The sequence below is a fragment of the Schistocerca serialis genome, chromosome 2, assembly GCF_023864345.2.
Source record: "Schistocerca serialis cubense isolate TAMUIC-IGC-003099 chromosome 2, iqSchSeri2.2, whole genome shotgun sequence".
NCBI classification, from domain to species: domain Eukaryota; kingdom Metazoa; phylum Arthropoda; class Insecta; order Orthoptera; family Acrididae; genus Schistocerca; species Schistocerca serialis.
Genome location: NC_064639.1, coordinates 1,092,799,942 through 1,092,827,807, shown reverse-complemented (window position 1 = coordinate 1,092,827,807; position 27,866 = coordinate 1,092,799,942). Strand labels below are relative to the sequence as shown.

Genomic DNA, 27,866 nt, shown 5'->3' with positions numbered 1-27,866 from the left:
AAAATAGTTTTGCGTCACCTGGTTCCCAGAACTGCTGAAGACAGACGTTGACTGTGGATATTGTACCACAAACACAGTCCCTTTGACTGTTCAGAGGTGTCACCAAACCCGTCCAAAGATGTAAGCAACCACGCATGTGGAGCGCCTACTAGACAGAGTGGATCCAACAGCCGATCAGTTCCAGTCATTCCACCAGGAAGGAGGTACACAGCTTGTGTTGTCTGTAGTTCAACCATGCCTCGACGGTCAATACCGCAATTCGATCGCGTCCGCATTGTTACTTTCGCCAGGAAGGGCTCTCAACTAGGGAAGTGTCCAGGCGTCTTGGAGTGAACAAAAGCGATGTTGTTCGGACATGTAGGAGATACAGAGAGACAGGAACTGTCGATGACATGCCTCACTCGGGCGTCCCAAGGACAACTGCAGTGGATGACCGCTATCTACGGATCATGGCTCGGAGGAACCCCAACAGCAACGCCACCATGTTGAATAATGCTTTTCGTGCAGCCACAGGACATAGTGTTATGACTCAAACTGTGCGCAATAGGCTGCATGATGAGCAACTTCACTCCCGACATCCATGGCGAGGTCCATCTTTGCAACCACGACACCACACAGCATGGTACAGATGGGCAACAAAATGCCGAATGGGCTGCTCAGGATTAGCATCACGTTCTCTTCACCAACGAGTGTCGCATGTGCCTCCAACCAGACAATCGTCGGAGATGTGTTTCGAGGCAACCCGATCAGGCTGAACACCTTAGTCACACTGTCCAGCGAGTGCAGCAAGGAGGAGGTTCCCTGCTGTTTTGGGGTGGCATTATGTGGGGCCGACGTACGCTGCTGGTGGCCATGGAAGGCGCCGTAACAGCTGTACAATACGTGAATGCCATGCTCTGACCGATAGTGCAACCATGTCGGCACCATATTGGCGAGGCATTCGTATTCATGGATGATAATTCGCGCCCCCATCATGCACATCTTGCGAATGATTTTCTTCAGGATAATGACATCGCTCGATTAGAGTGGCCAGCCTGTTCTCCAGACATGAAGCCTATCGAATATGCCTGGAATAGATTGAAAAGGGCTGTTTATGGATGACGTGGCACACAACCACTCTGAGGGATCTACGCCGAATCGCCATTGGGGAGTGGGACAATCTGGACAAACAGTGCCTTGATGAACTTGTGGAGAGTATGCCACAACGAATACAGGCATACACCAATGCAAGAGGACGTGCTACTGGGTATTAGAGGTACCGGTGTGTACAGAAATCTGGACCACCACATTTGAAGATCTCGCTGTATGGTGGTACAACATGCAATGTGTGGTTTTCATGAGCAATAAAAATGGCGGAAATGATGTTTATGTTGATCTCTATTCCAATTTTCTGTACAGGATCCGGAGCTCTGGTGATGCAAAACTCTTTTTGATGTGTGTATCTTGTAAACAGAAAAGGGAAATGCATGTCACAGCTAGAAGGAGTAATGATCCAGAAAGAGTCAAACATTATAAAAACTAGTGCACTGTATTAAGAAAAGTTATTAAAAAGTCTGGAAGTATGTGCACTATGTCTGAGATTAGCATCTCTGATAATAAAGCAATTTAGAATATTGTTAAAAGGGAAATGCGGGAACTGAGAACACAGGAAGACTATTTTTATCAAACTGAATGAAAAATTTGGTAACAAAAAGTCAGAAGTAGAAAATCTTTTTAATAATCATTTTTTTAAGTCTTGTAGAGGAAAAAAGTATCCAACTGTTCATTAGAAAACGCAAGGCTGTAGGAGGAAGATGCAATGCCTATGCAATTTGGTAAAACTGAAATTCAATAAACCTCTCCTACCGAAATTAGGAAAATAATAGAGTCACTAAAAAATTAAAAGTTGGCATGGAACTGATGACATTTCCAACAGAGTACTAGAGTTCCCAACAGGTAAGTAGGATTATCAGCCACATATGTAGTAGCTCACTGAAACTGGGCATTTTTCCAGATAGACTGAAATATGCTATTACATAAGAAGGGGGATAGGTCTGACGCTAACAAGAACCACCCAACCTCACATTCGACAGCTTTATCCAAAATTCTTGAAAAGTAAAGTATCCACAAAAAATGCTATATATGCTTTCAATGATCAAACATTAAATGCTCTGAATTGGGTTTTATTGTTATCTCACAAAGGCTTTTGACTGTGTGAATCATGTAATTCTTCTAGATAAGCTCAGTATTGTGGTATGAGTGGGACAGTGCACAACTGGTTTAATTCCTATTTAACTGGAAGAATGCAGAAGGTTGAAGTTAACATCACAGAGTGTCTGCAAAAATTATTAGAGTCCTCTAATTGATGAGGTATCACAAACGGTGTCCCAAAGGGTTTAGTCTTGGTTCCCTTTGTGTTCTTAATATATATTAATGACTTGCCACTCTATATTCATTAAGATGCAAAGCTAGTTCTTTTTGCTGATGGTACAAGTATATCAATCACTCCCAACAACCAAGAAATTGGAAATAACGTCTTTCAGAAAATTATTAAGTGGTTCTCTGCAAATGGATTCTCACTAAATGTTGAGAAAACATAGTACATACAGTAGTGCACTGTAAATGGCTAGCACCATTAATAAATATAGACTTTTAACGTAAATCTGTTGCTAAGGTAGAATATTCAAAATTTCTGGGTGTGTATTGATGAGAAACTGAATTGGAAGAAATACATTGGTGATCTACTGAAATGTTATGCTATTAGGGTTACTGCAAATTTTGGTGATAAACATGTCAGTAAATTAGCCTACTAATCCAATATCATTCACTGCTTTCGTATGGCATTGTATTTTGGGGTAATTCATCATTAAGAGAAAAAGTATTCATTGCACAAAAGCCTGTAATCAGAATAGTAGCTGGAGCCCACACAAGATCTCCTTGCACACATTTATTTAAGATACTAGAGATATTCACAGTATCTTCACAATATGTGGGGGTACCCAAAGAAAACGGAATTACTTTTTTAAGAGCTACATATTTTCAAATTATTTACAAAACAACTTTAGCTACTTCAAAATACTCTACGTTGCAACTAATACATCTGTACCACCAGTGCTTTCACTGTTGGAAATATTTTTTGCAGTCTTCTTTAGAAATGGCTGACAGCTCCTCCTTCGTTTTTTTCTTCACTTCTTAAATTTTGGCAAGTCGGTGTCCTTTCATGCCCCTTCCCATACGTGAAATAAGAAAAAGTCGCACAGAGCCAGGTCAGGAGAGTAAGGTGCGTGAGGCAGCAGAACCATGCCATTTTTAGCCAAAAACTGTCTAACAGAGATGGCTGTGTGCGCAGGTGCGTTGTCATGGGAGAAGAACCAGTCTCCTGTCTGCCACAAATCTGGTCTTTTTTGATTAACACTGTTGCTCAATCTTCTTAAAACTTCCAAATAAAAGGTTTGATTAATGGTCTGACCTGGGGGGAACAAACTCTAAATGAACTACACAGTTGATGGATCCCCAGAGTGAGGTTTGTCATCAATCGACATGTCGTCATTTTTAATCGAACAAACCACTCGACACTTGAGTTTTTTCCACAGCGTGGTCTTGGTAAGCTGTTTTCAATATTAAAACAGTTTCAATAGCATTTTTACCGAGCAGAAAACAAAATTTCACGGCTGCACATTGTTCACTTAAACTAGCCATCACAAAAAACGAAACAAGAACAAAACAACGATGGCAAAAACAATCACAGCGCTGAACAGAACAAGCCAAATCAACAATACAGGCGGCACTGAACCTTGCAATGAGTTGCGCTATGCACACCTAGCGGCAGAAATGCGTACTACACAAGCTCCGCCCACATTAATGTTATTCGGTATTTTTTTTTCTTTTTGGGTGCCCCCTCATAAACATATTCCCTTATAAAATCTGTTATTAATAGCCCATCCTAATCAAAAATAATAGCAAAATGCGTATAGCTACAACACTAGAAGAAATGATGATCTTCACTGTATTGGGTTAAATCTGACTTTGGCACAGAAAAGTGTAAATTATGCTGCCACAAAAGTCTTTCCAACCAGCATTAAAAGTCTGACAGATAGCCGACCAGCATTTAAAAACAAACTAAAAGGATTTTTGGATGACCCTCCTTCTACTCAGCAGATGATTTTTAGATATGAAGTAGTAACTGTAAACTGAATCATTCCACATCATTAGGAAATGTGGAATTCATTATCTATGGAACAAGTATTAATGTAATGTAACAATGAAGCTGGATTTCTGTATTTGAAAATGGGGCCCAATCATACATCCTACCTCGAGACCAATGCTTGCTCTCAGCGGCCGTAACAGCACGTGTATCAGCTACTTGGAAGACAGCATGACTAATTGTGTCATGTAGTGATTTATTCACCTTTCATAGCGCCAAAATCGTTATGGCTGAGGGCATGGATATAACAGAAGAACAAAATTTATATTCCAGCACATTAGGTGTCGTAAGTTTAAGTTCTGAGCCTCAGACAGATTTTGAAGTTACCAGTTTCGCCGCGAGAGGGGCTTAGTACTATGGCGAGGGGCGTAGTACGGTCTATCTGCGTAAGATCGCGCAGTCTCCATCTTGGATTATATGAAGCGTTCGCCTGAAATTTGCACGCCGAAAAACATGTTAATGAATAGTGAGAACTTCATTACCTCCTCTGAATCTAATATTATGTCATTACTGAGACGAATTTCTGCAATGTTTTATTGTGGATGCATCAACATTATAACCGTTCCGTTACCTTTTAGCGCGTACGTTATCGCTCCCGTATATGTTGTGTGGCTGTTTTATTAACAGAATGGAGTTATCTGGTAGGTCTACGATCAGAAACTAAAGCGATTCCTTACCGACGAGTGCTGTAATTTGCAAAATAAACTTTTACACTGCGGGGAAAGTGTATGGCAACGTAAGAATTGTACGATATCTCAGGAACGCAAATGTCCATGCCAGTAATTTTCGCTCAAGTTCGCTTCGTGTGGGAGGGCGGCCAAATTTTCAACCGTTCTGCGCATCCCTCTCTATTAACTGCAAGCAGCCAATAAAATTCTCTCTCCCAGCGGCTAGCAGTTACAACTAGATTGCGAAAATGTCTCTCCCGCATGCTGCGCTGTTGTACTTCGTGACAATGTAGTTCATTCACAGAGCGACCGAATTATTGATTCAGCTGTAATTGTTACATTCTTGTACCACTATAGCTGTGAATGTCCCTCTGTAAATGTTTTGGTGCGATTTCTAAATACATATGTCAAGTGACAGCAATAAATGCGAAGGCCTCACAAGCAGGAGGGTAGATTTGCTTACTGCATTTACAAATTTCTCAAACGTGGATCTGAAACGGGACTCCTATTTTTGACATACTGAAGATAGAGGAACGAACTGCAGAAGTATGTGTTGGCAAGAGAACTGTATAGCGAATAGTAAATGAAAATGTCAAAGCTACAAAAGTCTCAGGAAAATTTCGTTTTGTGTAGCCTGAAAATATCGAAATCGCAAGACGCCTGTAGCTTATCAAATGGCTCTGACAAGGGAACCTCCCCATTGCACTCACCTCAGATTTAGTTATAAGTCGGCACAGTGGACAGGCCTTGAAAAACTGAACACAGATCAATCGAGGAAATAGGAAGAAGTTGTATGGAACTATGAAAAAAAAAGCAAAATATACAAACTGAATAGTCCATGTGGAAGATAGGCAACACCAAGGTTAATCTGAGTTCAGGAGCGCCGCGGTTAGCGTGAGCAGCTGCGGACCGAGAGGTCCATGGTTCAAGTCATCCCTCGAATGAAAAAATTTTTATTTTCAGACAGTTATCAAAGTTCAGGCACTCACACATAATCAACTTCGCTCTCCAAAATTCCAGGACATGTTCAGATTTGCGTGGACATATGCAGGATTTGACGGTCTACACACGGAAAAATTTGAAAACTTTAAAAACATATGTTTTGACAGAGCATAGGGAAAACTGAGCGACTGTGAAACTGTTGCATTCATTTGTTGCAGTTTATGTGACAAACTCTTATGTTTTTTGGGAGTAATTATCACATCCACAAGAAAACCTAAATCGGGCAAGGTAGAAGAATCTTTTTAACCATTCGCCAAGTGTACAAGTTAGGTGGGTCGACAACATATTCCTGTCATGTGACGCACATGCCGTCACCAGTGTAGTATAGAATATATCAGGTGTGTTTTCCTGTGGAGGAATCGGTTGACCTATGGTCTTGCGATGAAATGTTTTCGGTTCACATTGGAGAGGCACGTCCTTTCGTCTACTAATCGCACGGTTTTGCGGTGCGGTCGCAAAACACAGACGCTAAACTTATTACAATGAACAGAGACGTCAATGAACGAACGGACAGATCATAACTTTGCGAAAATAAAGAAAGTAAACTTTTCAGTTAAGGGAAGACTTGACCCATGGACCTCTTACTCCGCAGCTGCTCACGCTAGCAACGGGACCACGACGCTCCTGAGCTTAGCATATCCTTGATGTTGCTTATCTTGCGCATGGACTATTCAGTTTCTATATTTTGCCTTTTTTTTGTCATAGTTCCACACAACTTCTTCCTGTTTTCTCGATTGATCTGTGTTCAGTTTTTCAAGGCCTATCCACTGTGCCAACTTATAACTAAATCTGAGGGGGGTGCGATGGGGAGGTTCCCTTGTGAGCACTATGGGACTTAACTTCTAAGGTCATCAGTCCCCTAGAACTTAGAAGTACTTAAACCTAACTAACCTAAGGACATCACACACATCCATGCCCGAGGCAGGATTCGCGCGGTTCCAGACTTTAGCGCCTAGAACCGCTCGGCCACACCGGCCGGCGCCTGTAGCATAAATGAATGGTTTAAAGCGCTCTGTGTTTAAAATATACATAAGTAGTGAATACCTGGCATCAGATAAAAACTTGTTAAATTACGCATGTGAAAACTGGCTTCAAAGGCGGCCCTTTGTAAATGCACAGAATTTTAAAAGACCTTTTTTTTTTCAAATATATTAAGAACAGAGTTTTTGATTGAAAGAAGTGACATAGGGGCAGCATGAACCACATCCCTTACAATTAGGCACGGTACGGAGAAAGAGCTTGTTCAAAAGTGTATTGCTTTGATGAAGCCTGGGTGAACCAGAATCATTCCATGAATACCTGCTGGAAAACGAGTGGTGGTACTGGCGGTTTTGAAGTCCCATAGGAAAAGGTTCTCCGACAAGTATTCTCTTCTTATAGATTTGTTGTTGAGAGTAAACTCGTATTTAGGTGTAAGATCAACAGCAGTGACTACATTCGGAAATGAACGCTGTCAGTTTCAAGAAGTGATTCAATGAACAATTCTTGCTATAACTTGCTTCGAAGTCGGTCAGTGTAATTACCGCGACGGTTATCATTCAGCTGTTGCGGAGAAAACGGGAAGTACAAACACCAGGAAAGCGGATACTGTGCTGTGCTTAAAAATAAAAATATTCCGCACAGTATAAGCCAGACTCGTATCGAACTTCCGCAGCTCGTTAAGTTATACAATTCAAGAGGACAGAACGTACAAATCTGACTAACTTGCACGTGAATGTGGTCGCACAGTTTGACGTTTACTCGCAAATCATGTCGGTATAAACAGGTAGATCTGATTTGGGCACAGGTCAAAAGATGTGTGTGGTGGGGTGGGGTGGGGTGGGGTGGGGTGGGGGGGGGGGGCAAACTTTGAAGATAACAGACACTGAATCGTTTGTGCGTGAAACAATGAGCACACTGTGTGGGGCCCGTTGAAAAGTTTCAGAAGGAATACTTAAAGCCCTGTACCTGCCACCCTAAATTTACAATCAGGTGATTCGGACACGGACTGATAGCAATGATGATGGTAGATGTAGACTTTGGAACAAAGTAAAGCGTAAGTATTTCTTGGTTTCAAAGATCCGTGGTTTACAAAACGTGTTTGTCAACCTATCAGTTGCCGCGCGGGTTAGCCGCGACGCTTTAGGCGCCTTGCCACACAGGTCGTGCGGCTCCCCCCGTCGGAGGTTCGAGCCCTCCCTCGGGCATGGGTGTGAGCGTTGTCCTTAGCATAAGTTAGATTAAGCAGTGTGTAAGCCTAGGGACCGATGACCTCAGCAGTTTCGTCCCATAGGAACTTATTACAAATTTCCAAAAAAATTCAACATATCAGTTGCATACATAGAGAGAACTTCCCAGCCTTTACTGATTATGAATTTGTATCTTATGATATATGCAGATTATAATGTTCTGCATATTGCCCAAGGAGAAATAAAGTTTTCCCGGCGTGTTGTATGCTCTAATTACTCGCGAGAATGCGGCCGGATGAATACGCCAAATGGCTCTGAGCACTATGGAATTTAACATCGGAGGTCATCAATCTCCTAGAACTTAGAACTACTTAAACCTAACTAACCTAAGGACAGCACACATATCCATGCCCGAGGCAGGATCCGAACCTGTGAACGTAGCGGTCGCGCGGTTCCAGACTGAAGCGCCTAGAACCTCTCGGCCACACCACGGCTGAATACATCTACATCTACATCTACATTGATACTCCGCAAGCCACCCAACGGTGTGTGGCGGAGGGCACTTTACGTGCCACTGTCATTACCTCCCTTTCCTGTTCCAGTCGCGTATGGTTCGCGGGAAGAGCGACTGTCTGAAAGCCTCCGTGCGCGCTCTAATCTCTCTAATTTTACATTCGTGATCTCCTCGGGAGGTATAAGTAGGGGGAAGCAATATATTCGATACCTCATCCAGAAACGCACCCTCTCGAAACCTGGCGAGCAAGCTACACCGCGATGCAGAGCGCCTCTCTTGCAGAGTCTGCCACTTGAGTTTATTAAACATCTCCGTAACGCTATCACGGTTACCAAATAACCCGGTGACAAAACGCGCCGCTCTTCTTTGGATCTTCTCTATCTCCTCCGTCAACCCGACCTGGTACGGATCCCACACTGATGAGCAATACTCAAGTATAGGTCGAACGAGTGTTTTGTAAGCCACCTCCTTTGTTGATGGACTACATTTTCTAAGCACTCTCCCAATGAATCTCAACCTGGTACCCGCCTTACCAACAATTAATTTTATATGATCATTCCACTTCAAATCGTTCCGTACGCACACTCCCAGATATTTTACAGAAGTAACTGCTACCAGTGTTTGTCCCGCTATCATATAATCATACAATAAAGGATCCTTCTTTCTATGTATTCGCAATACATTACATTTGTCTATGTTAAGGGTCAGTTGCCACTCCCTGCACCAAGTGCCTATCCGCTGCAGATCTTCCTGTATTTCGCTACAATTTTCTAATGCAGCAACTTCTCTGTATACTACAGCATCATCCGCGAAAAGCCGCATGGAACTTCCGACACTATCTACTAGGTCATTTATATATATTGTGAAAAGCAATGGTCCCATAACACTCCCCTGTGGCACGCCAGAGGTTACTTTAACGTCTGTAGACGTCTCTCCATTGATAACAACATGCTGTGTTCTGTTTGCTAAAAACTCTTCAATCCAGCCACACAGCTGGTCTGATATTCCGTAGGCTCTTACTTTGTTTATCAGGCGACAGTGCGGAACTGTATCGAACGCCTTCCGGAAGTCAAGAAAAATAGCATCTACCTGGGAGCCTGTATCTAATATTTTCTGGGTCTCATGAACAAATAAGGCGAGTTGGGTCTCACACGATCGCTGTTTCCGGAATCCATGTTGATTCCTACATAGTAGATTCTGGGTTTCCAGAAATGACATGATACGCGAGCAAAAAACATGTTCTAAAATTCTACAAGAGATCGACGTAAGAGATATAGGTCTATAGTTTTGCGCATCTGCTCGACGACCCTTCTTGAAGACTGGGACTATCTGTGCTCTTTTCCAATCATTTGGAACCCTCCGTTCCTCTAGAGACTTGCGGTACACGGCTGTTAGAAGGGGGGCAAGTTCTTTCGCGTACTCTGTGTAGAATCGAATTGGTATCCCGTCAGGTCCAGTGGACTTTCCTCTATTGAGTGATTCCAGTTGCTTTTCTATTCCTTGGACACTTATTTCGATGTCAGCCATTTTTTCGTTTGTGCGAGGATTTAGAGAAGGAACTGCAGTGCGGTCTTCCTCTGTGAAACAGCTTTGGAAAAAGGTGTTTAGTATTTCAGCTTTACGCGTGTCATCCTCTGTTTCAATGCCATCATCATCCCGTAGTGTCTGGATATGCTGTTTCGAGCCACTTACTGATTTAACGTAAGACCAGAACTTCCTAGGATTTTCTGTCAAGTCGGTACATAGAACTTTACTTTCGAATTCAATGAACGCTTCACGCATAGCCCTCCTTACGCTAACTTTGACATCGTTTAGCTTCTGTTTGTCTGAGAGGTTTTGGCTGCGTTTAAACTTGGAGTGGAGCTCTCTTTGCTTTCGCAGTAGTTTCCTAACTTTGTTGTTGTACCACGGTGGATTTTTCCCGTCCCTCACAGTTTTACTCGGCACGTACCTGTCTAAAACGCATTTTACGATTGCCTTGAGCTTTTTCCATAAACACTCAACATTGTCAGTGTCGGAACAGAAATTTTCGTTTTGATCTGTTAGGTAGTCTGAAATCTGCCTTCTATTACTCTTGCTAAACAGATAAACCTTCCTCCCTTTTTTTATATTCCTATTAACTTCCATATTCAGGGATGCTGCAACGGCCTTATGATCACTGATTCCCTGTTCTGTACATACAGAGTCGAAAAGTTCGGGTCTGTTTGTTATCAGTAGGTCCAAGATGTTATCTCCACGAGTCGGTTCTCTGTTTAATTGCTCGAGGTAATTTTCGGATAGTGCACTCAGTATAATGTCACTCGATGCTCTGTCCCTACCACCCGTCCTAAACATCTGAGTGTCCCAGTCTATATCTGGTAAATTGAAATCTCCACCTAAGACTATAACATGCTGAGAAAATTTATGTGAAATGTATTCCAAATTTTCTCTCAGTTGTTCTGCCACTAATGCTGCTGAATCGGGAGGTCGGTAAAAGGAGCCAATTATTAACCTAGTTCGGTTGTTTAGTGTAACCTCCACCCATAATAATTCACAGGAACTAGCCACTTCTACTTCACTACAGGATAAACTACTACTAACAGCGACGAACACTCCACCACCGGTTGCATGCAATCTATCCTTTCTAAACACCGTCTGTACCTTTGTAAAAATTTCGGCAGAATTTATCTCTGGCTTAAGCCAGCTTTCTGTACCTATAACGATTTCCGCTTCGGTGCTTTCTATCAGCGCTTGAAGTTCCGGTGCTTTGCCAACGCAGCTTCGACAGTTGACAATTACAATACCGATTGCTGCTTGGTCCCCGCATGTCCTGACTTTGCCCCGCACCCGTTGAGGCTGTTGCCCTTTCTGTACTTGCCCAAGGCCATCTAACCTAAAAAACCGCCCAGCCCACGCCACACAACCCCTGCTACCCGTGTAGCCGCTTGTTGCGTGTAGTGGACTCCTGACCTATCCAGCGGAACCCGAAACCCCACCACCCTATGGCGCAAGTCGAGGAATCTGCAGCCCACACGGTCGCAGAACCGTCTCAGCCTCTGATTCAGACCCTCCACTCGGCTCTGTACCAAAGGTCCGCAGTCAGTCCTGTCGACGATGCTGCAGATGGTGAGCTCTGCTTTCATCCCGCTAGCGAGACTGGCAGTCTTCACCAAATCAGATAGCCGCCGGAAGCCAGAGAGGATTTCCTCCGATCCATAGCGACACACATCATTGGTGCCGACATGAGCGACCACATGCAGATGGGTGCACCCTGTACCCTTCATGGCATCCGGAAGGACCCTTTCCACATCTGGAATGACTCCCCCCGGTATGCACACGGAGTGCACATTGGTTTTCTTCCCCTCTCTTGCTGCCATTTCCCTAAGGGGCCCCATTACGCGCCTGACGTTGGAGCTCCCAACTACCAGTAAGCCCACCCTCTGCGACTGCCCGGATCTTGCAGACTGAGGGGCAACCTCTGGAAAAACTCCGATTGCGCGAAGTAAACCCGTATCATTTCGAAGGCACGAGTTGGAAAATGTGTTAAAATGACAGGGTGGGTTACCTGTCGAGATATTGGTGATTTTCGACGCTATCGGTCAGTATTCCCTCGAGCTATTCTCAGAAGATGGTTAATTGTTGGCTTGTTCGATGGACCATAAAAGCGTTCTCTCAGTGCAATGTCGAACGGGTTAATTTACACCCATAACGCCCGTTGACAGCGAAAAATATGATAACATACTGAGAATTTTTACGTTTGTCTTTTGCGCTAGTCTTTTCTACTTGTAATTCTTTTTTACGCTCAGTGATTCACATTTAACTACAGTCAAACACACCCACATACACGCATTTAAAAAATTACATTGAGTAGAAACAATTTCACCATATGCAATGATTTCGATTTGAGTTTGTTGTATTACATTTTGACACATAATATAGCCCCAATTGCAGTAAATGACAAGTATCGCAATCAGTTTCGATTATCTTGTTGTCAGACAAGTCATTTTGAGAAAAATTCTACTTGACGTCTTCACAAAACTGCTTCAGTTGTTGTTCTCTTCCTACGTCACGCAGTCCAAACCTGAGGACCAGCTGACGCAATCTCAAGACGTAAAGTGCAATTTCTCTTATGTAGACGCTTGATCGAAATCGGTTTTAAAATGTATTATTCCTCTCATAGCCAAATCCGTTGTAACCACGCAGACCCTGCATCGCTACGGGACTTAGGCGTAAGCGAAAGAAGAAGAAGAAGAAGAAGACTTGAATGTATAATACGATGTACCATAGGCGAATTAACCTGACTGCTGAACGCAGTAACACAGTTCGGCAACGAGTACTTTAATCATCTTGGGGTTGAAGCTCTTTTCTTCCGTGTTTGCTTTAACAATATGTATATTTTGGATAGGGTCCGCCTTTAACAAAACACATTTTTGTTTTTTAACCCAAACATGCTTCACTGCAGTTGCAGCATCTTCAGTGGGCTTTTATTATCCATCTCTTAAAGACAAAGAGTGTTCTTTGCTGTTTGTATACATGTAGCTATTAGTTTTTAAATCGTAATTACAGATATTAGAAAAAACACATAAATTACGAACCTTTTTACCACATGGTGTGGTTTTTCTGATGCGTTGTGTTTCCACAGTGACCCTTTTTTTTTTTTTTTTTTTTTTTTTTTTTTTTTTTTTTTTTTTTTTTTTTTTGCGCAATTTGTCATCTGCAACCACTTATACCTTAAAGTAGACAAATTGTTTCAGCCAAAATTACGATTTGAAAACTTGTTATTTTTATGTCTGAAATTATTTAATTCTATGTGTGTGTCTATTTACATAATGTTTCACTTACGTTTTCCTTTTAATCATCTTCATCACTGTTGAACACTATATTTTGAGTTGTCACTGTCACTGTAACTGTTTCACTGCTTTACCAGCTATAAAAGCAAACATGGCGGGCAATGGAACAATTGAAGGTCTAAAAACAAGATGGCTGACAGTGGAACAGTTGAAGGCGTTCCTGACGGTTGTTTTGAATCTTTCAGAGGTGTTAGTGATTCTTTTTTCCTTTGTGTGTGTTGAGTGTGAAAAGAGAGAGAGAGAGACAGGGTGACAGTAGGTTAAGGGATTTATTTTATTTTTATTTTGTGTGTGTGTGTGGGGGGGGGGGGGGGGTGAGAGCTCTATTGGTTGGGCTTGTCTGATAATTCCTTGAGTGCCATTGCAGAGAGCTGTGTATTCATTTATCACTTGTTTGCCTTCCAATACAGCTTTTTGTATCTGACAATTTTCCTCAATTATTAGTTTTTGTGGGGGGCTGTTGCTGCATTTGGGAAACACCCACAATGACAAACAGATGGTTCACTCTCACCTACAACAACAAAGTGGTCCACAGAATAGGCAACATACTCAAAAAACAAGGGGTAAAAATAGCCTACAGGACAGACAGCTCAACACAGAGAAAACCACACAACCAACCAACACAAGCACAGAGAAACACAACACATCTGGTATTTACCAACTAACATGCCTGGACTGCAAAGCAGTTTATATAGGACAGACAAGCAGAAACGTTAATACCAGATACAAAGAACACAAAAGAGCATTAAAAAGTAACAGCTGTCATTTCGCATTTGCCAAACACCTCATGGACATGAAACATAACCCAACAAACATCAGTATGGATTTGAAAATTCTCAAATGCAGCAACAGCCCCCCACAAAAACTAATAACTGAGGAAAATTTTCAGATACAAAAAGCTATAGTGTACGGCAAACAAGTGATAAATGAATACACAGCTCTCTGCAATGGCACTCTGTTCTCTGCCCCCTGTTCTCTGCCCTCAAGGAATTATCAGACAGGCCAACCAATAGAGCTCTCACCCCCCCCCCCCCATCCCCCCCCCCCCCACACACACACACAAAATAAAAATCCCTAAACCTACTGTCACCCTCTATCTCTATCTCTCTCTCTCTCTCTCTCCCTTTTCACACACACTCACTCACACACACACACACACACACACACACACACACACACACACACGCACACACAAAGGAAAAAAGAATCACTAATACCTCTGAAAGATTCGAAACAACTGCCAGGAATACCTTCAACTGTGCCACTGTCAGCCATCTTGTTTTTACACCTTCAATTGTTCCACTGCTTGCCATGTTTGCTTTTACAGCTGGTAAAGCAGTGAAACAGTTACAGTGACAGAGACAACTCAATATATAGTGTTCAACAGTGATGAAGACGATTAAAAGGAAAACGTAAGTGAAACATTATGTAAATAGACACACACATACGAGGGGGGATCCAAAGGAAACCGGATTGTTGTCATAAAAAATTTATTGATGAACCTTTTTACAAAATTACTTCAGTCACCTTCAAAATACTCTCCATTACATTCGATGCACTTGTCAAGTCTCTTTTCCCACTGTTGGAAGTATGTTTGGAACTCTTCAAGTTTGATATTGTCCAGTGCCCTTTGCGAAGCTGTTTCTACCGCCTCAACATCGTTATAACGCTCCCCTTTTAGCGTTTTTTTCATTCGTGGAAATAGGAAAAAGTCGCATGGGGCTAGGTCCTGCGAATACAGAGCGTGGGGAACGGCAGACCACCTCTGAGATGCCAAATAGTGGGTCAGTTGTAAGGCCGTGTGTGCCGGAGTGTTGCCATGATGCAGAAACCTGTCACCTTATCGCCAAAGTTCCAGGCGTTTCCTCCTCACATCCTCTCGCAGACACCTTAAAACATCCAAGTAGAAGTGCTGGTTAACAGTCTGGGCAGGGGGTACGAATTCCCAATGCACAATTCCACGAACATCAAAAAAAGACAATGATCATCGTCTTCACATTTGACCTCACTTGCCTTGCTTTTTTTTGGTCTGGGAGAGTTGGGAGTCCTCCACTGGCTTGACACTTGCTTGGTTTCTGGGTCATACCCGTAACACCTAATCTCATCCTCTGTAATGACTTTGTTCAAGAAGTTTGGATAACGTGCAATCTCTGTTTTCAAGTCCTGACACACATTCATACAGATGGTTTTTTGCTCCTGTGTGAGAAGGCGCGGAACAAATTTAGTAGCAACACGTCTCGTGCAAATCCTCATTCAAAATCCGCTGGCACGAGCTCCAACTGATTCCTGTATCTGCTGAAATTTGGTCGATCGTTTGGCGACGATCCTCGTTGATCTTTTGGTGGACCTTTTGAATGTTCACATGTTCACATGTGTGTGAAATCTTATGGGACTTAACTGCTAAGCTAAGCTTACACACTACTTAACCTAAATTATCCTAAGGACAAACACAGACAACCATGCCCGAGGGAGAACTCGAACCTCCGCCGGGACCAGCCGCACAGTCCATGACTGCAGCGCCCTAGAACCTTTTGAATGTTCTCCTCAGTTCACGATGTTGAAGGGCGTCCAGAACGAGCTTGGTCTTCAACACACATCTCACCGCGTTTAAAGCGCCCAAACCACTCGAAAACCTGTGTGCGGCTCATAGCGTCCTCCTGGGAAGCTTCCTGAAGCATTTGGTGTGTGTCTGTTGCAGTTTTTTTAAGCAAGAAACAAAATTTCACATACACTCTTTGTTCTTTTAAAGTTGCCATAACGACTTCGCAGAGGTAACCCGCCAACAGACAGAGAAACACAATACCACACTTGCACGTTCAGCTCTACACTGACGCCGGCTGCACAGCTGTTTCATGGTATCTACTAACACCATCTAGCGTGAGAACCCTGCACTACGTCTACTTTATTATTACTTTATTACTATATCTTCGTCGTTTACCAGCCATGGCTGGACAGACTGCGTCACAAATACAATGTTTATCAACTAACATTTATACAACACCATATACAAAATTTATATTGCAAATGAAATAAAATATTTATGCAGTGCACAAAAACACATAGAACATAGAGAAAATGAAATATAACTAAACAGGAAAGTAAAACTTCATAGCAGCAGATGAAAATACCATAAAGCAAAATGTTTACAAGATCACACACATAAAGTTTCATTTTGGCAAAATGTGTACTTTAAGTAAAACACAAAATTAAATGTGCAGCTAACTGAGAACATAAAAAGAAGATTAAATTTAGGCAAAATTATATATAAAACATAACAATATTTATTATTTTGTCCATGCACTAGAACCACTGTTGAAAAACTCTTCCAAGGAATATAGTGGATGTTGTTTCAAGTCCTGAGCAATTTTTTTCCGAAAAAATTCAGGTGGCAGGGATTTTACTTCTGGAGGCAGTTGATTGTACATTTTTAGGGCGACTGTTGGAAAGCTGTCTTGTGCACTTGATAGGCGACACCTTGGCACTTCAATGTTCCTCTTACAGCGAGTGTCATCATTATGTATTTCTTGTCTTATGCTGAAATTCCTTTGATTTTCTTTTATATATATGAGACAGAAAAACATATACTGGCTAAAAACAGTCATTATGCCTAGCCTGGTGAAAACAGGGTTACAGTGGTTCAGTCTTTTGCTAGAGGATATGATCCTGATGGCTTTTTTTTGTAATAGCAACACATCTTTGCTGCCTGAGGAGTGTCCCCATAACAACAGTCCATAGCTAATGTGGCTGTGGAAGAGTGCATGGTAGACTATTGTGAGAAACTGGTCAGTTATTACCCTCTTCAGCTTCCTCAGGAGGTATATCACACGAGAAAGTTTGGTGCATACATCATTCATGGAGAGTTTGCGCCCTCGGAGTTCGGTTTCTTTTGGGTCCCCCCTCGTAGAATTAAATAATTTCAGACATAAAAATAACAAGTTTTCAAATCGTAATTTTGGCTTAAACAGTTTGTCTACTTTAAGGTATAAGTGGTTGCAGATGAAAAACTGTGCAAGAAAACGGTCACTGTAGAAACACAACACATCAGAAAAACCACACCATGTGTAAAAAGGTATCAATTCGTAATTTATGTGGTTTCATTTTTTCAAATATCTGTAATAACGATCTAAAAACTAATAGCTACATGTATACAAACAGAAAAGAACACTCTTTATCTTTAACAGATGGAAAATAAAAGCCCACGGAAGATGCTGCAACTGCAGTGAAACATGTTTGGGTTAAAAAACAAAAATGTGTTTTGCTAAAGGCGGACCCTATCCAAAAACATACATAACGAGTACTTTGTTTGCCCGCTCTCTGCCGCCATGCATGCGCAGACCTCATCCCCTCCACGTTTGCCCCTATCGCTCCGCCTCTATGCGCGGAAGCGCCCTCCGACGTGACACGGCCTGTAATCGAACAGCCCGCTCTGGCGCAGGTCCAATAACATCCTATCTGACAACCTGCGTCATTGGTTTCTACTGTACGCGACTTGTCGCTGTGTCGTAGTGTGGTCAGTGAAAATAAATTTGTCAGTTTGAAGTGTTAATCGTTAATATCATTTTCATTCGTTTCGTAGAGTGTGAGTGGATGCAGTACACGGAAAGAATAAATAAAGAATCAATAGTAGTATAAATATACTATTTTTATTACTCTCATTGACAGTTGTCGAACGTGCTACATCATGTACAATATGTTCGCTGTTCGTGCGCATAGTGCAGTGATTTGAACATTTGTTTTCTCGGTGATACAACTCTAAACTTGCCATGCAGTCGTTGTGCCGGTGGAACATTAGGAGGAACGTCGTTTTTTTGGCGATGATAATGACAGTGGCAGGCGTACTTGTTCTATATAACAGTGAAGAAGATGACCACGACGTCCGGTCTTCTGTAGTTCAGCGTAACGCTGACGATAAATATGATTTTGTCGTGCATGCTTCGATTCATCACACTGACGATTGCTTTAGGAACAATATTAGATACGGAATCGAGCATCTGTATAAAAATGTTTTATTATGGCGTTCATCTAAGAACAGTAAATGTAAAGCAAGTTTTGAGAAATTTGACAAAATTTACAGAGTAGATATAAGAGAAGGAAAGATATATTTCCATCCAAAGTTTGCAAACAAAGTCCATGAGTGGCTAGGATATGATCCAAAACTCTTCGAAGAAGTTAAACGACAAAAAGTCACCCATGTGTATCATAAATATAGCCACAAACTTACAGCATATAATCCGTTAAGGGCGAAGAGACCTACAGCAAAGCCCCAGAAACCTCCGAAACTATACATAGAAGAACTTATAAATCAAACACTGCCAGGGTGTGACTTTTGTAATGCAGCGATTATGACTGCTGGGGAAATATTTGGGCGCGTTCAAGGGAAATCATCAAGAAGTGCTGCGAACACGTTTAAGATTGATAAATGGCACGGACTTTTCATCCCAGATAAACATAGTATATTAGAAATCACTATTCAAGAGTTTGTTGATCTCTTTAACACTTCGTTGCAGTGGTTTGGCACAGTCGCTTCAATTGATAGAAATGCTCGCTTTCCAGTCCTCTTTTGGGATACGTTCCCTGCTGCAGGAGCCAGCCAGGTGCATGTTCATGTACATGGAATACTTGGAGATGAACTTTACCGTGGAGCATTAAATGCACAGTTACGTGTTTCCAATCAATATATATCGGAAACAAGTCGCAATTATTGGCAAGATTTAGTGGAGGTTCATGACAGATTAGGACTAGCAGCGTTTTTTGGTAAAGCTGTGGCAATTGCTCCTTTAACATCAGAGAAAGATCATGAGTTGCTGCTGATTAGTCAGATGCCCAACACTGACATATACAGTTTATTGTATTTTGTTATCCAGACATACCACAGCATTGATAGATTTTGTTACAGTTCAAGTATGGCACTACCACTTATTGGATATGAAAGGTTGCTGCGTAAATCTGAGTCACTTCCTACAATTATTAGAATTGGTACGAGAGGAGAATGTTCTTCAACAGTTAATGATGTAAGTTCTTTAGAACTTTACACAATGTTCAACATTAATGTAGATCCTTACTATACGATAGAGAAACTGAAAGAGACAATTAGAAGAATGGGCAAAACTGCTGTAGTTGGACCATTGGTAGATTTGTGGACTGTACATGAGTAAAATAAAAAGTTGACTGCAGTTTACATTGACTGCAGTCACTGTCAATGGAATGGAATTTGGACTCGTGGGAATTTTGTAGTGTTAGTTGATGTGATTTGAGATATAATTTTGATCTTGCACCTATTACTCGGCATACTTCAAAATGCAGCACATAGATGTTTCTGTGTTTTTTAGATGTTTAATGTTGCTAAAAAATGTGTGTTGACTATATTATGAAATTTTTCCTGACTGGATGAATTTTATTATAGTAGTGCTGTTGCACTATTCTGGTACATTGATTATTACATTATAATAGGAGCAGTGTCTTTATGGACTAAATCATCCATAAAAGGTCCATACACAAACCATAAAGTATGTGTTAGACATATTGTCATGGCATTTGGTGTTTCTCCTTCACGGTCTTATATTTGGGCTTGAAGACAAATATTATAGCATACAGGGTTGTAATGCTGTTTTGTCATCATCAGATGGAAATAAAAGAGAGGGTACCAGCCTCTTGGTCTCATGAATCATTGTCTATAGTAGTCTGTGCCATACATTGAAGAGATCTGAGATAATGGTTAAGGATGTTTTGATTGAATACCAATGTAAAATGACTTTTAATAATGAGACACACAAAGCTTCTGTTGGCTGGACAGGTTCATGGAGGCAGAAACAGATATGGTAGTACTTTTGCCGTAGATAGCCCCCTTGTAAAGTTTAGCCGTACTGTTGGCTTTCTCATAGACTCTTAGATTAATCGCTTCATTGTTCTTTTTTTTTATTTTTTTATTTGTATCACTTTCAGTAAGTGATGAATTAGTAGGATGCAGTAAAATGTGTACATGCTGGAAAAAGTGTGATGTAGGCTGTTATCTACAGACATACCTCACAACGAAAAGTAATTTTTAAGTGCACTTTGTGTGGCTAATAGTGAGTCCACTGTACATCAAGCCCCTTAACTGCTATCAGCTGTGCAGTTCACCTGAAATTGAGCTCAGCTGATGATCAATGTGAGTATGCATGTTTTACGAGACACAATCGTGTCTTTGCGCCTGATTAACCTGAACACATAATAAATATTTAGAAAGCATCATAAGTGTTGCTGAAATTGCATGTGCTTAACTGTAAGGCTCCTTACCTGTAGTTACTTGATGGTATTAGATTTCTTGGAACATTTAAGTTTTACCGTACTGTGAATTTTCATTTTTATTTTAACATATATTAGCCTACACAAATTGGTTCTTGTATGAGTCTGTCTCAACTACTTCATTTTGTGCTGTACTGGGCCAGTTGAGTTAATCATTATGTTTCTATAGTCTTATAGCCCAAATGCTACACATACAGCTTAACATGCAGCATGCTAGCATGTGAAACTGGGTAGTGAGCCACACCAGGTTCAGATCCATGCAGTGGACTAACATCTGTTTGTCTGGTACGCTGACCAGCTTGAGTGTGGTTTTCAGGCAGTTTTCCACTCTCGTTTTGGTAAATAATGGTCTGATCCCCAATCTCTGCCTCATAAAATAGGATATTAAAAAAGTTAAAAAATGTACATAGTTTATACACAGTAATATATCTTGAGTCACAGATGGGCACAACAATAGGACTATCACAAATAAAGCTTTCGGTCAGTAAGGCCTTTGTCAAAAATAGACAAAAGACACATACACTCACGCAAATGCAATTCTCACACACACGACTGCAGTCTCGGGCAACAGAAGCCACATTGCCAGTGCCAGTCTGTCGTCTATTTTTGATGAAGGCCTTGCTGACTGAAAGTTTTATTTGTGACAGTCTCTTTGTTGTGCCTGTCTGTGACTCAGCGTCTCTGCTATATGGCGAATAACAACTTTCCTTTTCATAATATTGTTATATTCCAGCCTGGACTTTCCATTGTTAAAAGTATTCTTGTTATTTTTGCTATGTCAGTCCTGTAGAACCCATAATAAGGAAGCGCCTCCAGGGATGTAGAGGGAGCCAAGTAGTACCTCAACACTTGGAACAGCAACTACCAGAAATTGAGGAGCAAAAGCACTCATAAGACTACTGTTGTGGTGAATGCACCAAAACAAATTACTGCTCTTGTAATTCTGGGACTATAAGAGAGGCATTCTTAACAAATGAAGCCACTGCTATTTGTTAGTTCATTTAGTGTGAATGGAAGTACGATGAAGGTGGTCGTGGTGGTGGTGGTGGTGGTGGTGGTGGTGGTGGTGGTCAGACTGGTGATCTCCAACAAGAAATATAGCCGGTAATCAGGAGAAGAAGCAAGGAAATTTTATAAAGGAAATAAAGAAAGAACTGGCTCATTATGAGAGTAAAGATGCCCTATGTGTATCTAAATTACAGAGACAGGCAGTCATTGTAATGCAAGAAAGCTGTACTTTTGCTGCATCCAAGTGGCCATTGAAGGTGAAATAATTATTAATTTAATGAAAAGTTGATGAGTGACACAGTAATCGGGTATTAATTCCACAAATATGTCAAAGTCAGAATGTTCCTACCTCAGACCCTGTATAATATTGTGCATTACATATTTTTACCTTTCGAGGGTCGTGGCTCACAAACTGTGACAAGTATATTGTCTTCAATGCATTATGAACATGTATTAAATTGAAGTTCTTAAACTTTACTTTTAATTGATATTTTCCCACCTCTCAAATTGGGCATCTTACTGCTGTAGTGTGTCCTTTGTTGCACCACTTCTCATTGATTTTCTGCTCTCCTGTTTTTGCTTCCACCCAGAAATTCTATGTTCATCTTGACCTGCAACGATTCTATAACAAAATATGTACTGAAGTTGCTTATTTATACGGTATCTGTTTTGAGCTTCCTTGAACATGTAAATTACAACTTTCCATCACTTAGTTTACATACTGTATTTCTGTACTGCATAGTAATTTCTTATAACACGCCAATCCTTTGGTTGCTTCTGAATGTAAAGAACTCATTTTTAAGTTCTGTGAGGACAAGACTTGGCTATCTAGAAGAGTGCTGTAGCAGACTAGGGGTAGAACTAGTTGTCAATTTAGTTTCATCTGCTGACATTTTTGTAGAGTTACAATACTTCCCAATGCTTGCCACCTTTTTCAGCATGCCGTGTTCAAGCATTCTTTCCTTTGTTGTTTGTCACAGACATTCAGCCTTAGATGAACATTTTGTATTCAGAAGAACCTTCCACAGGTTTTCTTTGTGATAATCATTTTTGCTTGTTAGTGCAGTGTAGTGTATTAAATATGAGACATCATTCTGAACTTTAGTTAAAATTCTGGGGGTATGGTTTCAGTTAGTAGATTCCACTCCATAGTGTTAAAAAAAAAAAAACAACTGGTGAACAAAATTATTTGCAGTGTTAATTTGAAAACTATCACAGCACATGTTCCCACTTGTCATTATGTCAAATGAATAGCAGTAAATTTGTTCCTAGTTTAATTTTGACAAATTAAATACTGAATATCATCATTTCTTACTAACAGGTGTACACAATGTCATTGAACTGGCAAAACAGTACAAATTGAAGCTGTTTGTTCCAAGCACTATTGGTGCTTTTGGTCCAGAATCACCTCGCTTACCTACTCCAAATGTGACTATACAACGACCAAAGACGATATATGGTGTGTCAAAAGTTCATGCTGAACTTCTTGGAGAATACTATCATCATCGGTTTGGTTTGGATTTCAGATGTCTTCGTTTTCCTGGTGTAATTTCAAGTGATCCCCCTGGAGGTGGCACAACAGGTATGGGGACAACATTTATTTTTCTCATAGTTTATTTGTGTTATCAGTAGTTCACATGAAATTATGTCATTGATAAAATAACATAACTTAGATTCATATTAACTGTTAACAGGAATTGCACTTGAGCCTAAGATAAGAGTAGATACTAAACTTTGTGTTTGAGAAAGCAAAGACCGCAATTTTAAATTCTGTGAAGACATGGCATTATTTGATTAGAAAAGAAGGAAACTAACTTATAAGAAGTTAAAGAAGTGGAAGACAATATGGTGGTGGCTTAGTTTAGTGTTTTGAATGAGGGTTCAGGAGATATTTTTCTTTTTTCAATCACTTGCTTTATCTGGAAGTGGCTATATACTAGGCCCTCCTACCATACATAAAATTTGCTAAATATTTCCTCCACTCTTAAGAATGAACGTATTACATGGAGTCATAATATCATCAGGTGACTCCATGAATTGTTGTTCGCTAGCACAATGTATTCCTGACTGATGACAATAAGCAGCTCCTTCAAGGAATAACCATAAAATTTTACTAGCTGTACATGATACCCAAGATGCTTATAAACATTCGTCACTCCAGGAAATCCACTGACAGCACAGTGCCTATTTTGTCTATCTCATCAATTCATGAAATTCAGCAAGTATAGCTGATGATTGTTGCACGCAGATGTATGCCTTGATTTAAATTAGTCTCATTATTATTTTATACCTACATGATCACTGCACTGTTGGCAAGACCGAATAGAAAACTGTTATGCCATTTGATATTGCAGAGAACATTATCCAATACAAAGCATATAACAATTGTGCATACTTCAACTCGTTGACAATTGGGATTCTTATTATGGAACCTACAACAGTGTCTCAGATTTCTTTTCTCATTGTGTTTTTGAACTACATTAGTTATCAGATAGAGCAATTGTTCTGAACTGTAGACATTCACTTGAGTATGCCTGTCCTAATCAATTGCATATTCTCTTTTGATGTTCAGAAGAAGGCCTTCTAACTGAAAGCTTGTGTGTTTATTAGTCTTTTTGTTGTGCCTGTCTGCGACCCAACATCTCTGCTATATGGTGCATAGCAATCTATTCTTTTCATAGTATTGTCATCTGTGAGTGGTATGTTACGCATCTTTCGTATTAAGTAGACGCAATGGTGTGGGACACGTAGGAAGCAGTTTTCTGTCTTCTTAAATCAAGGAAAATAAATGGGGAAGCAATTTCATGTAAATAATAGTATAAAATGAGTCGGAGATCAAAGACAGAGAATTACTGTTTTTTCTCTAAATGAATTCCAGTTGTGCAGTACTGTGTAGCAGTTGGATTTTATTGGAATGCTGACTAGCATTACAAAGATGCTTTTGAGCCTTCAAGTTTGCATAAACTACTTATCTCAGTTCCTTTCGATGAAGAGAATTGTAGCATACCTTGTTTCCTCCTTTCTTACCTGGCAACAACTGCTGTGTCAATGAACAGCAAATAACCCCCTCCAGACTGACTGTATTGCTTCCATAATGTTTTTTTTTGTGCACCTGCTTACTCTTCCTGTAAATGTGTGCGCAATAGGTGCCTCTTAAGAAGTAGGCATTATGCCCTTAACTAACACGACAGAGGGTTAAGGGGATTAACCAGGGTAGATCCCATAGTAGCCTAATCTCGAGTTTTACGCCATTTTGTTGTTATTATTCTTGGGTTACTTGACAGATAGCTTTGTTGGGAACAAATATGTATGAGATATTCATCAACCCACACTTCAGATGCCGTGGTGAGCCAATGTCTGCCACTCTCTGGATCAATGTTTTATGAATCATACAGTATGCGACTGTTAAATAACAATATTGAATTGCGACATGGCTTTGCTACCATTTTATCAGCATACGAACAAGCCATTTCAAGTCCAGGTTCTGACTCTTAGAATTATTTGAGCCTGCCTCAGACTGCTGTGAGCATAACGTCTACATCTACATGGATACTCTGTGCAAAATCACACTGAAGTGCCTGGCAGAGGGTTCATCGAACCACCTCCACAATAATTCTCAATTGTCCCACTCTTAAACAGAGTGCAGAAGAAACGAACACCTATATCTTTCCATACGGGCTCTGGTTTACCTTATTTTATTATGATGATTGTTTCTCCCTCGGTTGGTGTCAACAAAATATTTTTGCATTCGGAGGAGAAAGTTGGTGATTGAAATTTTGTGAGAAGATTCTGCTGCAACGAAAAATGCCATTGTTTTAATGGTGTCCATCCCAAATCTTGTATCAGGTCCATGACACACTCCCCTATTTCGCGATAATACAAAATGTGCTGCTCTTTGTTGAACTTCCTTGGTGTACTCTGTTAATCCTGTCTGGTAAGGATCCCAGACCACACAGCAGTACTCCTAAAAAGGATGGACAAGCATAGTGTAGGCAGTCTCTTTAATACATATGTTACATTTGTAGCCTGAAGAGCTTTGCCAAGGTTCAGCACTAGTCACATCTAATATATATAAATGAATATTTATTTGTTTGTTCACCTTCTGTAATATCTTACGCTATTCTTACTTTCAGTGAAACAGGTCAAGCCTTACTTTGGCCAAGAGTAATATTCATTAATTTTAATTGTATAAACATTGTGTTTTATATTGGTTAAGTGACATTGTTCATTTAAAAATGTTAAAAAGTACTCTTCTAAATTAATTAACAATATGTTTCTTCGCTTGCAGTTGTTGTTCCTTTCTCTGTTAAAATAATTACACCCCCTAAACATGCATCAGTTGGTAGATCTACAAGCAGAGCACGAAATGAAATGCTTAAAAGCTTCTCAAACACGCGAGGAATGACAAGAAGCAATGAAGCAGATAGTTCAGGAGCTGCTCAATCACATGCATCGGAATCAGAAAAGTTACAAACAGTAAGAGTCAAAGCAGTACATTTACCAGCAACTCAATCGCACACATTGGAATCAAAAGAGCACCAGACAGAAAGAGTGAAAGCAGAACATTTATAAACAATTTGTTCTTGACAAACAATGTAAACAGACTAGAATATTGGTGCATTTCAGTACAGTGTTAATTACAACTAAAAGCGTAAACATTGGCAAAATGGATAAGGTGTTGAGCATTGTGGTGCATGAAAGAACAACAATGAAACACCAGGAATGTACTGTGCAAATTGCAAACTTAGTGTTCTGACTTGCACCATCACCTGAACCCCTGTGATCAATGCATTCAGAAAAATCGAGTAGATTTGAAGAAGTTTTCACATAACATTTGCAGATACGATTAGGCATTTCAAATGACATTCTTTTGAGCTGGTAACGTATTCCACAATTAATATGTGCCAACTGTCAAAATTCAGTGACAAATATATTATTGCATCAATTGAGGTGGTGCAGTGGTTAGCACATTGGACTCACATTCAGGAGGATGACAGTTCAAACCCGTGTCCGGCCATCCTGATTTAGATTCTCCACGATTTCCCTAAATTGCTTCAGGCAAAGGCCAGGATGGTTCCTTTGAAACGGCAGGGCCAATTTTCTTCCACATCCTTCCCTAATCCGAGCTTGTGCACCATCTCATTGTCTTGGGGTTCTTAAACACTAATCTCCTCCTTCTCCTAAATATATCGTTGCATAGTGCTAGATCTCGAATGAGGAGTTGCTAGATAAAAAGTAATAAGACACAGTAAACAAGAACAAGGGTTTATTGTGACCACAGTAGAGAGATTTAATAACAAAGGGAAAACTCTTCTCAATAAAAAATAATAAAACTTCTCAGACAGTAACAGTCATATGTCTGGAACACACAGTGGGACATGAAGACTACACCACAGATAATCCTTAACAACAGGCGTTGATCATTCAGCGTACTTGGCTGACAGATTTGTCTCGGGCTATTGCTGGAAAGTTGTAGGTCCTGCTGTGGTGGATTCTGACCGGGCTCTTGTCATGGGCTGCAAAGACTGGTGCATGAATTGGCCCAGAGCTGTGGTGGAGCGAACTGCTGACATGTTGGCTTGCTGCGCCCTATACTGCCAATCCAGTTCCACACACGACACAGCAGAGGAAGTGGGTCCCCAGCACAGAGGACCTCCAGTGGCACTTGTCCTGCTGTCTGCTGTCCTTCTTGTGATCTACGCAGTCCAGGATGGCGATGCCTTGTACGTATGCAACCCAATGATACTTCAGTGTCTGAGGGGTTGCCAATAACTGTAGGCCAATGTTGGGTACATGACACATACAATCCCTTCTTCTGATTTCCGATGCTGATCATAAATTTTTACAAACCTACTTCATGGGTGACAATGATGTGCAAGTTGACCAATGATGCCATGTGAATCCAAGCACCACATATCATTTTATATCAACTTTGCAACGCCTTAATAAAATTGTTAAAAAGATTAAATTTATCACTTGCTGCCAGATAATTACACAATCCTTATAATAGTCAAAGAAACACCAATCAGGTAACACATCAGATGCTACAACACTCTCACCATCAATGAAGAAATGATTGTTATAGTTGGAGAAGAATGTAGTATGCATGATACAATTTTTCAGGGGGGCAGAATAGCACAACTGTATGTGCCACCAAAACAGATTGATCTTATGGCAAGTCACAGCATCCCCCCTTTTTTTTTTTTATGT

General features: G+C 40.8%; 1 protein-coding gene across 3 annotated transcripts in view; it reads left to right on the top strand.

The window, feature by feature from the left end:
• LOC126458550 (L-threonine 3-dehydrogenase, mitochondrial) overlaps positions 1-27,866 on the top strand; it is a 220,191-nt gene that overhangs the window by 171,425 nt on the left and 20,900 nt on the right. The window contains exons 1-3 of one of the 3 annotated variants that reach the window (XR_007585657.1): positions 17,884-19,375; positions 20,307-20,511; positions 22,978-23,116. Coding sequence is in view for 1 of the 3 variants with exons in the window: in XM_050095670.1 (XP_049951627.1) it covers positions 22,978-23,238 (261 nt within the window). In the remaining 2 variants the exon portion in view is untranslated. Of the gene's footprint in view, positions 1-17,883; positions 20,512-22,977; positions 23,239-27,866 lie in introns of those variants that run through there. The other 2 variants (XR_007585656.1, XM_050095670.1) reach the window with 2 other exon arrangements.